This window comes from Echinops telfairi, unplaced genomic scaffold, assembly GCF_000313985.2.
Source record: "Echinops telfairi isolate 266 unplaced genomic scaffold, ASM31398v2 ScPeMD7_7459;HRSCAF=8497, whole genome shotgun sequence".
Classification (NCBI taxonomy): Eukaryota; Metazoa; Chordata; class Mammalia; order Afrosoricida; family Tenrecidae; genus Echinops; species Echinops telfairi.
In genome coordinates, this window is record NW_022111359.1 from 5,573,784 (window position 1) to 5,586,738 (window position 12,955).

General features: G+C 61.6%; 1 protein-coding gene across 2 annotated transcripts in view; it reads left to right on the forward strand.

Moving 5' to 3' along the window:
* KDM4B (lysine demethylase 4B) overlaps positions 1–12,955 on the forward strand; it is an 80,248-nt gene that overhangs the window by 24,584 nt on the left and 42,709 nt on the right. For both annotated transcript variants that reach the window (XM_045300020.1, XM_030888263.2), the window contains exons 6-8: positions 2,926–2,975; positions 6,593–6,696; positions 10,862–10,999. In XM_045300020.1, coding sequence (XP_045155955.1) covers positions 2,926–2,975; positions 6,593–6,696; positions 10,862–10,999 — 292 coding nt within the window. The remainder of the gene's footprint in view (positions 1–2,925; positions 2,976–6,592; positions 6,697–10,861; positions 11,000–12,955) is intronic.

Genomic DNA, 12,955 nt, shown 5'->3' on the forward strand with positions numbered 1-12,955 from the left:
TTCTAAGCCATTAGAGGGGAAAATTATATTCAAAAATGCTGTTTCACACTTTATTTGTTTGATGATTTAGAGCGATAGAAAATAGCACATTTGCTGGCTTTTATAGTCTGATAATTATTCACATCCATCAAGCCATTCCGGGGGAATAAACAAAACACCAAGAAAATTACACTATTAATAGCATCTTCCGAGGCCCTCTGGGACACCCTTTCCGGCCCGGTGGTGGCGAAATGGCAGTGGCCGCTGCTGGCCAAGGCTCGCTGCCTCACCTGCCCAAAGTGCGTCTCCCTCTGCTTGCTCGCTCCGGCTGCTTGGCTGCAAACTGGACCCTCCCTTCACCGCTGGGCCCTGCCACACAGCCCCTGCCAGCCGGCGCCTGAGCCCTGCGCCCTGCCCACCTCCTCTGAGCTCCAGGAGCTGGGCCCTGAGCCCTTCAGATGACTGTGGCGATATCCAAACTGTGTGTATGGTGGTTCTGGCCCTCCTGGCGGCCACTGTCCACACCTCCCAACCCCTAATTCCCAGGCTGGCCGCTTCTCGCTGGAGGCAGGCCCCAGTCTCTGAGGCTCTGTTCCTGCTGCAGGCCGGTTTGCCTGTGTGCCTGGGGCGGGGTGCAGCTGGGTGGGGGTGTTGCCCCTGAGGCGGGGTGTACCTGGGTGGGTGTGCTTCCTGGGGCAGGATGTAACTGGGTGGGTGTTTCCTGGGAAGGGGTGTTCCTGGGGCGGGGTGTAGCTGGGTAGGTGTATTGCCCCTGGGGCGGGGTGTAGTTGGGTGGGTGTGTTTCCTGGGGCGTGGTATAGCTGGGTGGGGGTGTTACCTGTGGCATGGTATAGCTGGGTGGGGGTGTTGCCCCTGGGGTGGCGTGTAGCTGGTCAGGGCAGGAGTCCCAGGTGGTACAAATGGCCAACACAACAGGCTGGCCGCTGACCACAAAGGTGGCATGGCTCCAGCTGCCCTGGAAGCCTTTGGCTGGCATCGGGGCTCTTCCCCTGACTGCCCTCTCCCAGACCGGTGTCTTCCAGTGGCCATACCGGCCACTAGGAAATGGCCAGAGTGTGTCCCTCGGACCCTGCGCTGGCAGGCAGGCCCCCTCGCAGAGGGCCACCTCAGTGGTTGCTGGGAGAGCAGCCCGTGGTGTCCCTGTCCCCCGAGGGCTGTGTGGGACATTGGGGAACAGGTCCAAGGTGGCTGTGAGAAAAAGCAGAGGCTGACATGAGGGTCTTCCTGTGTCCTGTGAGCCGGAGAGGCCTTGACACCCTGCCCCTGGAGGCCCACACTGTCGTGGGCGGGCTTGGTTCTGGAAGGGTCCGTATCTCTCGCCCAGCTGAGCCTCTCCTGGCCCCCTTGACGGCGCTGACTGCCGGGGAAGTCCAGGTGCCCAGTGTAGCTCTCAGCAACTCCCACCTGATAGCCACCTTCTCTAGATTTCTCCATTGTTGCCAGCTAGGGGTGGGAGTGTGGGTGGGGGCAGGGCAGCGGGCAGTCTGCTGTCTGAGCATCAGGTGAGGTGGAGGGGATGTGTGTGCCTGCGTATGTGTGTGTGTGTGAGGAGGGCTGGCGGGACAGTGGCAGAGATGGCCTGTGCCAGCCAGGCTGGGCAAGCATTCTGGGGAGGACCATAGAGGCTCTGGACCCGGGGGCTGGGACCTGGAGACTTCCTTCCTGGGCAGTGCTAGTTTTGCCAGGCCTGCACCAGGACCCCCTCACCTACTGGGCCCATCCTGTGGTGCTATTTGCCCTGCTCACCTGGGCTCCCATTGCCCCACCTCCCCTGGAGCGGATCCCCTTGTAGGGAAGGGTCTGAGTGGCAGGAAGAGCTGCTCACCGCTGTGCTCGCCTTCCTTCCAGTTCTCTGCTCTCCCAGGGCCTCTGGTGTGAGCACTGGGCCTGTGCCCCACAGCCTGCCACCGCCGATAGCGGAGGAACTGGCTCCAACGTATTAAACTTTTAACATCCACCGGATTCAATTAATCTTATCTTTACAACTCCCAATTACAGGCGGTAATTAAGTGAGCACCGCATTGTGGGCCCGGGATATTGCATTAATCATCACTGCCTGGCAGCCAGAGCCCAGGCCCCCGGCCCTGCAGGACTGGAATGTTCTGCGGCCCTGTTTGTGGCTCCTCCGGCCACAGAGGGCTTGGGCTGGGCGTCTTCAGCACTGCTGCCCTGGGCTGCTGTTTCTCTAGGTTGGGCGTCCTGGGCACTCTGGGTGTAACACAGTGCCCCACTCCCCCGGCCCCACCAACTTCAGGCCTGCATGCCTGCACCCCTCTCGCTCACTCCCACACAGATTCTGCTCTCGGTGGCGGGTGGGGGCCCATGGTACCCAGCTCTGCTGGCCTTCAACACAGCTGTCCATCTGCGGGGGTGGGGGAGGGGGCTAGAGGGCGGGCCTGGAGCCATCAGGCAACTGGGTTGGGGGTCAGGCTGGTGCTCATGCTGTGAGCACAGTCATTGCAGTGCCTGTGTGCAGAGTCCCACCTGGGTCATCTTTCAAATGCATAACGTGTAGCAAAACCCAGCTGAGGCAGCCATGAGACATGCAAGTGCTGCTCCTGCTGGCTGCCGGCTGGCCTGGGGGTGCACAGAGCAGGCGCTGAGGGGCCACTGTGGGGCTGCCCTGTACCAGACATGCCCCTGTGCGCTGGCCCACACACAGGGCGGAGCCTCAAATCCTGTGTGTGTGTGTGTGTGTGTGTGTGTGTGTGTGTTTTGTGTGTGCCTTGCCATGGCTCATGGAGGTGTGGTGTCCTGTAGGGACTTCTCCATTGGTGGCCCGGATGCTGGCAGCTGCCTCTCTCCTGGTCCTTTACCCCAACAACGCCCTCGCCTCCTGTGGAATCTCTCCTGGGCAGCCCCCCACCCCCACCCTGCAGTGCCCCTCTCTCCTGGCTGGCACTGATCGCTTCTGTCTCTCCGCAGGTATGCCATTCCGCCCGAGCACGGCAAGCGGCTGGAGCGCCTGGCCATTGGTAGGTGCCCCCTGCATCATGCCCCGGGGGGTGGGGGGTGGGGGCCTTGTCTTTGGGACCTTGGGTTTCAGGGTTTGGGCGGCGTCCTCCCGTTGTGTTTCCCGTGTGGCCTGGCTCTGTCTGGTCCCCGCCGGTTCCCATAGGAACCTCACTTGCCTCTGAGTCTCTGTCCCACTGACCCGGTTTCTGGGGAGGGGGGTGGGTACGCAGATGCTGCCTTCTCTGCCCCTCTTTTCCCAGTAGGTTCTGTGCCCTGCCTGGGAGGGGACCTGGAGGAGGCCCCAGGGGCCAAGCTGGCTTTCCTAGGAAGTAGCTCCCTCAGGCTCGTAGCGCACAGCTGCCTTCCAGGGCTCCCCCAGGGAAAGACTTGGAGATGCAGGGCAAGCCAGAAGTGGGGTGGGCCCCGAGCTTTAGGGGAGCAAGTGGTGACAGGGATCAAACGCTGAAATGCTGCCAGCCAGTCAAACGGCGCCGAGGGGTTGAGGTGCCATAGCAGATCCCCTGGCTGGAGAGGGCTGGCAGTTCCCCAGAGCCAGCAGTGGTAGCCGGCCCCCTCCTCTCCCCTGCGCTTCTGAAGCAGCTATGAGCTTGTGCAGGGCCCTGCTGGTGGCCGTGGCCACAGCAAGCAACCAGTCTGAGGATGCAGACTGACTGCTCTGGGCCCAGGCTTCTGCTCTTTGTTCTCCCGCTGCCCCTGCCAGTAGTAGCAGCAGTTCAAACCCACCAGCCGTCCCGAGGCCCAGAGACGAGGCTGTGTGCTCCCTTCTACCTCTCCCTCTGGGGAGCTGTGGGTTAGAACCAACTCCATGGCAGTGGGAAACCTGAGCCCTGTGTGTGTGTGTGTGTGTGTGTGTGTGTGTGTGTGTGTGTGTGTCAGACCCTAGATGCCCAAGAGCAAGCGCCCCACCCCACCACGGGCGTTTAGTAAAATGAAAACTGCAGCCCACTGGATGAAGAGACTCCGTGTCGTCGTCCCCCTTGCCACCTTCCATGCCACGACAGGGACGTCCTAGTGTGTGTCACAGGGGCTCCAGCTTCCCTCCCAGAGTCCCAGGAAGGCCTGGCGGGGTGCGGCGAGTCCCATTGGAGGCGCCAGGGACCTGGGACTGCTTCCTGGCTTGGCTGCTGGACAGCCGTGTCCTCTCTGCCTCCTCCATGGCTTCTGCTGCGTCACCACCTACCCCTCCTGTCTCTCTCTGTGTTGGGCCCCTCATGTGATTGCCCCATCTGGGCACATCCCTTTTGTCAGGGGTGCACCCTGTGGGCACCTGTGCCCTAAAGGGCTGCCACTGACTACTTGGGAGGCAGAGCACCCGTCCTTTCTTCCAAGGCGCCCAGGGACTGATCCTGACCCCACCCCCAGTCTTCCTGTCAGCTGCCCAGCACACTCTCCTCCGGAGAGAGAGGGACACATGAAGTCAGGCCTCAGGGGCTTGAGGGGCTTCCCAGAGTCCGGAGCTTGGCAGGGTAGGAAATGGCATCAGGGCGTGGGTGGGAGGTGCCTCCCTTGCAGCTTCTCCCCCAGGGGGCCTCCGAGGGAGGGTCAGGAGCCGAGTCCAGGAACAGGTACACGCACACCAGCCTGAGGAGGTCTCTTTCAAACTCTTTGGGGGAGGGGCGGGGGCTGCATCAAGAAGGCCATGAAGGCGCGGGGCGGAAGGTGTGCGGGGCTGTAGGAATGAATCGGTGTGTCTAAATGGGCTCGTGGGAGAGTGTGGCGCCGCAGCAAGCACGGTAATGTGCTGGCGCGGGCTCGGTGCTAATCACTTACCACAGGCGCCTTTATTAGCGTTCTAATGAGAGCCACTTAGAGCGTGCATTAAAGAGAAGAACTGCAGTGCCCGGCCGGTGGCAGGCACTCGTAATTCTAATTGAAATGCTTTTAGTGCCCAGGGAAGTCGTGGGCCCAGGCAGTGCTCTCTAAAACCCGTGCCGCATCCTGGCAGCTGGGGAGGCCCTGCGCCCCCGCATCCCTGGGTCCTGTGTGCTGCACGTGCACGGACACGTGTGCCCTCACCGGCCTCCCGAGGAGGAGACGGGACCCAGGCCTGGGGCTGGTCTCTGGAAGGTCCCTGTGTGGGTGGGTTCCTAGAGGGGACACAGGGTCCACTCTCCGTGGCCTACGGCTGATACCTCTGTTCTTCTCTGGCTCGGCGTGACCCCAAGGGCACAGGGCCAGGGCACTGCCTGGAGCAGCTGGGGGTGGACAGACTGGTCGGAGTGCGGAGGGTGAGCAGCAGGATCAGTGAGCGCCCCTGTGGTCGGGTTGGGGTGCACGGGCCCGTATTGTGAGCAGGTGCCCACTCTCATGTCAGTAAGGCGGGAGCCAGGGTGCACATCTGGGACTGCCAGCCCTTGCCATCTGTGGTCCCCTTGTAATCTTGCTCCGGGGGAGGGAAGGGGCTAAGACCTGCTGCCCATGGTCCTCACCAGGAACAGGCGCAGAGCAGGCAGGCAGCAGATGGGCCCCTCCTGGCTCACCCCGCACCCAAGGGACGTGACTGACCTCACCCCGCGTGGTGGCTGGCTCTGCTCTGCCCTGCTCTCTGGGGCGTCTGCAGCGGGGTGGCAGGTGGCTGTGTGCTGGGCTCTGCACACTGCCCACTTGCTGCTGTCAGAACCCGTAGGGCTTGTCCCCTTAACCCACACAGCTGCGTGCCTCCCTCCCTCCCTCGTGTGTCTGTTATTCCAGGTCTGGTGGGCCAGTAGGTTCCTGTTAGCATGTGAGTGTCCATGTCCCTGAGGGAGGCGGGGCCAGCCTCTGTGCCCTCACCTGCCTTTGGGCACAGGTATTCTGTGTGGATTAAGGTACCCTGAGATGGTCACAATGTGTGCATAGGCTAGGGCCTCCCACTCTCACCTGGGTGTTAGCTCAGTGTGTGGCACCCAGCTCCCCGGCCCCTCAACTGCACGGGTACTGTCCACACCCGGCCTCCGGCCCCTGTAACTGCTCACAAGCTCTGCTGTTGGTCTTTCTGGGTAGACCCTTATCAGGGACTCCTGGAAGTTCCACTTGCCAGTGAATCGTGACTGTGGAAGGGGGTGGTGCTAGAGTATTGCTTGTCTGCTTCTACAGTATTCTGGGTGCTGGCACCCCTTGGTGGCTCCTCAGTGCTCCGGAGATGCTGACGATGTGGGTGGTGTCAGTCCTGACCCCTGCCCTGTGGTCACATACCCAGCCACAGAAGATCACCCTGCCTCCCTCTCCCCAGCCCCTTGGTCCTTGCAGGGTTGCAGGGCTCTGTTTGGGTGAGAATATACACAGGGCGCTCCAGCTGCCCATGTCTAGACGATGGGGACACACACACACACACACACACACAGCCATCTCGAGGGGGCCACGCTCTCGTTGCTTCTGCTCTGGCTGCTTCACTCCCAGGGACTTAGGCTCCTTTGCTGTTGTCAGAGCCAGCCAAGCGGGGAGCCTGGGGACCCATTTCTGCACCCTGGTGCACCCTCTCTCACTGGAGAGGAGTCCCTGCCTTGGCCGGCCCTCTCATGGATGTGACTGTGTGGTGCTGGCCTGTGCTGACCCCCATGCCCCTGTGGTGCCGGCCAGCGCTGCGGTGCAGGTCCTCCTGCATCAGCCCGCGCTGACCACTCTCTCTGTGCCTCAGGCTTCTTCCCCGGGAGCTCCCAGGGCTGCGACGCCTTCCTGCGCCACAAGATGACCCTCATCTCGCCCATCATCCTCAAGAAGTACGGCATCCCCTTCAGCCGGGTACGTCCGGCCCCACGAGCCCTGCTGCAGGCCAAGAGCATCCTGCGGAAGGGTCTAGGACTGAGACAGGCCAATAGGGCGCCAGCTCAGCAGAGAGGGGCTGAGGGGTAGGACGATTACATGTGGGTGGGGTCTTTGGTCCATGTTGTCCTCGTCTCCCTATGTGGACACCTGCCAGAGGCCGCTTGGCACAGCGGTCCCCCTGGTCAGCCCCGCTCCAGTTGGGGCCGGAGGTCGGAGCAGCACCAGCCCCTCAGTAGTCTCAGTAGCCCAAGCACTGGATGGACCAGCCTCTGAGTTCCTCCCGCAGCCATGCGGAAAGAACCCACAGCCTGGCCCCCGCGTAGTAGCCCCTCAACGTCCTCAGGGAGCACCCACCTGCTCAGAGATGAAATACCGGCTTCCCTGTGTGCGAAGTGTGAGCTCCTTCACTTTCTGCTCCAGAGGCCCAGCCAGTCACATACACACCTCGGGGCAAGATGGATGAAGCTGGCATCCCGCCCACAGGCTGCCCCTCCCTGGCGTGAAGCTCCCCAGGAGGACCCTGCCCCACGAGCTCTCGCCCCTGCTCACTGTCACTGGCCTGGGGAGCCCTCGGGGACCTGGTGGGGCTGGACACTGGCCAGTCCGAAGTGTGTCTGATGTTTCACTCACGTCGCCCACAGTCTAGCAGAGTGGAGGGTGGGGTGTTGACTCCTCACCCTTGGCTTGCATAGTGTCCGTGTTTCCCTGGTGCTACCCACAGAACTGGGGTGGGCTTCCCTTCTGGGAAGTCTGGAGGATTTTCTCGAAGGGTGGCTCTAGAGAAGGGCACGCTCCCTGCATCCCACACTGGGTATGAAATAGTGGACTGGCCATCGCAGGCAGGTCCCCCTCCCGTCTGTCCCCAGAGGGCCTGCTGACATCCACACGGTCCCCCGGCCTCAGTCACGTCACATTCCCTCAGTCACGCTCCGTGCTCTGGGCCCCCCATGGCTCCACTCGGAGCACCCTGTGGCCCCTCATCTGCATTCCTGGCCGCCCTCGGCACAGAGATGTCTCCTGAATGGTAGTTACTTCACAAAGAGTCCAATCAATAGCCGAGCTTTTTAATAATTAAAAGTGTGTATTTCTGTAGTCTGCCATTGGCATCCCCATTTGTTCTGCAAGAAGCCCTCTCGGAGCTGCGTGTGGGGCCTCCGTGCTGATCACCCAGCTGCACCACGACCCTTCATTGCTGGCGCTTTCTGACTCATCGTCGGGGCAGCGCCAACGCAGTGATGCGGAGGACAGGCGCCAGGGGCTGCTGGTGGAGATTTCCTGTCAGGAGCATAAGCTGTCTGTGTCCCTGGCCCGCCCCCGGCCCCCGGCCCCTGCTACCTTCAGGAAGGCTCATGGGAGGCCTTCCTGGTCCCTGCAGATGGCGCTGTCTCCGCAGCTTCTGGCCCAGCTCACGTCTGGGGCAGCTATGTGGGCCTAACCTGGGCAGGGCTGTCACTTGGTGTCGGAAGGGGAGCTAGGTGGGCAGGGGTCCCCGGGGTGGCTTGTGGGTTCAGAAAGTCAGCAATGCTTGTTTATGAGAATAAAGAAAATGCCACCCATTTCATGAAGCTCAAACTCTCAGGCCGACCTCGCCCATTGAGCCCTTGCTGGGAACACGTGGGTCTGGCAGGCGCAGACACCCCCTGCCTTGTCCCCCTTCAGTGACCCTTGTGCGGCCACCTGCAGCTGTCGCTCATCAGCGAAAGTAAAGACGTAGTTCACGCACACTGACTCTTCTTGATTGGTGCAATCAATTACTTGAAAAGAGAAATCTCTCCGTCTTAAAGATGGCTCCTCCCCATCCGTGTCCGTTTTGATGGAGCTTGATGCTGCAGCTGCCGTTTGGAGCTCCCCCCTTTCCCCCAATCTCTCCAAGCCGGGGGGCTGATGTCTCTTGCACTGCTTACACGGATCCTCTCCGGGGAATAAGTCAACCCAAGCACACCCACATTGAAGACGGGGTGCCTAGGCAGACACTTGGCAGAAGGAAGCCCTTGCGTGGCCCTGTGGAATGCATACCCAGGAAGATGGGCGTGGAGCCCCAGGGAGACGCCACCAGGGAAATGGAACAACGACCGGGCTGGGCCCACAGCCGTGGTGAGCTTGAAGGTGCCGCCCTACCTCCAGGGGGTCTCCCTCCAGGGAAGTGAGCACTGCATCTCCGAGGAGAGGCCATCGGAGAAGGCTGCGGCTAGCTGGCATCATCCCGTCCCTCTGCGTCCAGCCTGCATGGCCTAGTCCCCGAAGCTGGGCTCCATGCAAATGGAGGCCCCAGGTTGGAGGGAGATGCTGGGACAGCCGGCGAAGTGCAGGGGACACGGCTGCTCGCCACGCGGGAAGCTGCCACGCGGGAAGCTGCCCCGCCGACGGGAGTAGAAGGCCAGCCCGTGTGGACAGTGCTAGAGCGTGAGGAAGACACAGCTCCTCGTCAGCTGGGGGAGAAGACCGGGACGCTATCTGTGGGTTTGTTCCACTTGGACCCACAGCCAGTGCCCGTAGAAGCAGCCGTCAGGAAATCAAAGGGCACCTTACAGTGGGGAGGGACATTGCCGCCAGGGAGCTTTCCTCTTTAAAGTTCTATTACCCAAAGCCGTCACCTGGAGGAATCAGGTTTGGCCCAAGCCAGCGTCTGCTCTTTGAGTTCCCTCAGGGGGCGGGGTGTGTGTGTGCTGAATCTACCACGGGCTGCCAGGGAGCTCTACGTGCTGGGCTGCTAACCACAAGGTCAGCAGTTGGAAACCACCAGCTGCTCCTAAGGAGAAAGACGAGGCTCTCTGCTCCTGTGCAATGTCATAGTCTCAGAAGCCCGTAAGGGGTGGCGCACCCTGTCCTGTAGATAGGGGTCACTGTAAGTCGGCACGGGTCTGCTTTTGGGTTGGCAGAAGGACCACCACATCCGTCTCAGACAAAGCACACACAGGATGCTCCGTAGAAGCCGGGACGGTGGGACTCCCGCTGACTTGCCATCAGGAAAGTGGTAGGTGGGGTGGGGTGGGGGTCAGCCAACCCGCACGGCCCTCCAAGTGGCCATCAGCCAGTGGCTACAACAACGGGGTCAAACCCAGCAGGCCTTGGGAAGCCGGTGCACGACGACGGGCCACAGCGATGGCACTGAGACTTGTCCACACACGCCCCAGCACCTGTGCTTGCCAGCGCCCCAAACTGGCTCCAGGGTCCACCCAGCTGCCCACGGGTCCATCACAGAGGCTGGGAGGAAAACGGGCAAAGCCACGCAAAGAAGGTCATGGTCCGACTCTGCCGCCCAAAGGGACCTGCTCCGCCCTAACCCAGACCTGTGAGCATGACTTGGCCCTGAACAGGGCTCTCTGAGTGTGGAGTGAGCTAAGGCAGGCCATCCTGGTCCTGGTGTCCTAACAGACAGACTGAGCAGGGGACCCAGCGAGGCTGCCTCCAGGCAGACAGCAGGGCTGGGCTGCAGGTTACCTTTAATGTGGGGGAGGGGGAGGGCTGGAGGGGGGGTAAGCAAGCATGGCCCTCCCTGGATCCTTCTGTGTATGGGAATGGGGGTAGTTGCTGGCACCAGAGGACATAAGAATCCGATGCCTCACAGGAAGAGACTCACCATGTGCCAGGCAGCCAGAGCCAAACCCGAGCATATTTTGCCAGTGTCCTTGTCCCTCCCCTCTGTCCCCACTTCCACCCCCACCCCCTCCCTGGCAATATGATGTTGCCCTCTCAGCCACCTAGACGGGTCCCTGCTCAGGCTGTGCCAGAGAGATTCTGTGCACAGAGATGCTGTGTGCCTGCAAGGGCCCCATCGTCCCACCCCTCCCGGCCCCCCTTCTGTAGCTGCCACCAGCAGCCCCGAGTGGATGACCCCTTTGATGTCCAGCACTGTGTCATGGGCAGAGGCAAAGCAGCCTTTGAAGAGGGAGACGTCCTGCTACCCTGCCTGGGGTGGTGGGGTGCAGTGGGGCATGTGGGCCATCTTGGGGATGTTGTGGGGACAGTTGGCTGTCCCCAGGTGTGTGTGTGCATGTGTGGAGCTGCGGTCCTGTTCACAGAGCCACGTCTCCTGAGGAAGCCTTGCAGGAAGAGGCTGGGCTGCTGCTTTGCCCCAAGCTCAGGAGCCTGGGGATGCCCCGCGTAGGCCCTGTCCTTCACCGCAGACCTCTCTCTGCAGATCACACAGGAGGCTGGGGAGTTCATGATCACCTTCCCCTACGGCTACCACGCTGGTTTCAACCATGGCTTCAACTGCGCCGAGTCCACGAATTTCGCCACCCTGCGCTGGATCGACTACGGCAAAGTGGCCACACAGGTGAGAGCCTCGGGCAGTGGGCATCTGCCGCGTTGGGTTTCCAGGTTGTGTTTCATCTCAAGGGATGGGGACTGGGCTGCCCCATCGGCCTTGTGAACACTGCATCTCCCTTCCACCGGTCGCCGTGCTGTCTTCTGCCACCCTCCCTGCAGCAGGCTGCACCCCGCATCCCCGTGTCCCCTGGAGGCTGGGCAGAAGCTCCCTGGGTGTGCCGTGGTAATTCACGTCTGTGTTGCTGGAGGGGGGCTTGTAGTGGGTTTTGCACTGAGCTGGTAAACATTAAGGTCAGCAGTTTGAAACCACCAGCTGCTTTGTGGGAGAAAGATGAGGTTTTCTATCCCTGTAGCTGTTTACAGTCTCAGCAAGGGAAGGGCTCCTTTGCTCTGTGGAGTCCGTACAAGTCGCGGTCCACTTGACAGTGAGCCTCATCCTGCCTGTTCCTATGGGGTTTGGTGTCAGTATGGAGGGAGAGTGGGAACTCCAGCTCAGTGGGGGTGGGGGTGGGGCCACCACGTGCATCTTTGCAGCTTGATCTCTGTGAGTGCCTGGAAGGTACAAGTGACAGGACTGGGGGTTGTCCCCCCTCCACCCCACAGGAAGCGGGGTGAACGAAGCTGGGACTGCTGGACGGTGGTGGACCCAGGCCTTCCTCCCGGAAGGGCTTGTTCTGGCTACCTGGAGGGGACAGTGTGAGCATCTTGGCCAGGTTCCTGGCTGCCCTTAAGAGCATTGGTGGGTGGATGGCTCCGGCCATGGTCCTGCCCTTCATGCTGAGGCTGCTGGGCCTTGTGGCTGCTGAGACCAGCAGGCAGGACTTTCCTGCTGACCGCCCCCCCCCCCCACCCCCCGCCGGCACTCTGGGGATGCAGAGGTGAAGCTTCTGAGTCAGAGGGTAGTGATGGATCCTCCTCCCCTGGAGGCCCTGGGCCAGTGCCCCTGCCTGGCCCCAGAGGGGCTGTGACCTCCCCTTCCAGCCCGGCCATCGGGGGTTGTGACTCCATGTGGGACTGAGTAGAAGTGAGCGGGTGGTTTCACAAAGCAGACACTTGGAGCCCAGGGGAGAGAGGGTGTCCTCACCTCTCTCAGCTCCTGCTCTCAGCCCCTTTGCCATCTATCTCCATGTGGGATCTGGCTTCCCCCGACTGGGCTTCTATCCCGAAGCTGCACCTGCTTTCCTGTCCCCAAAGGCACACCCCACAGGGATACGACCTCCTTCACCTCCCAGATGGGGTGACAGCCTCCGGTGCAGGCTCAGGGTTCCCAGCTCAAATGGGTGATGTGCCTTGGGAGACTCACTGGACCCTGCAGCCTCCGGTTGCAGCTGAGCCCTCTGCCAGTGCAGTCCCGGAACGTCTGATTCGGAGAAGGGACTAAAGGTCAGGGCTCTGCCTGCTGGAGGGAGGCGGCTTCCATGCCTGACTTCAGGGCCGGCCGGGGGAACCTGGTGGTGGCTCTGGTCTGCTGTGCAGTGCGGGCCACAGCCCCGTCCAAGACGCAGTTTGAGACATGAGCCAGGCCTCGGCTTGTCCTGGGGGTGCTGTCTAGGCCGGGGCTGCTGTCCGGCAGGGACTGCCCAGAGATTAAAAGCAATTTTGGGTGCAGCCATGTGTTCACTAACAAGTGACATTTGGGAAGTGCCGCCGAGATCGGACCTCCACGCTCACATAGTGTGAAATTGCTGAACAAGTAGCGGGCAGTGCGCCCAGCCAGCTGGGGTTCAAGGGGACTGGCCAAGTGGTGGGCAGCCTCTGACCGGCCAGGTCGGCAGGTGGCAGGGGACTGTAGCCAGCTGGTCACCATTGGCCACAGGGTGCCCACCGCGGTCACCTGTCCGGCTCTGTCATCTTTGGAACTAAGCCAGGCTGCAGAGCTCTTACTGTGTACCCCCTGGCCTGCCTCCTCCCCTGCCACAGACAGCATGGAGCCCAGGGGAGAGAGGGTGTCCTCACCTCTCTC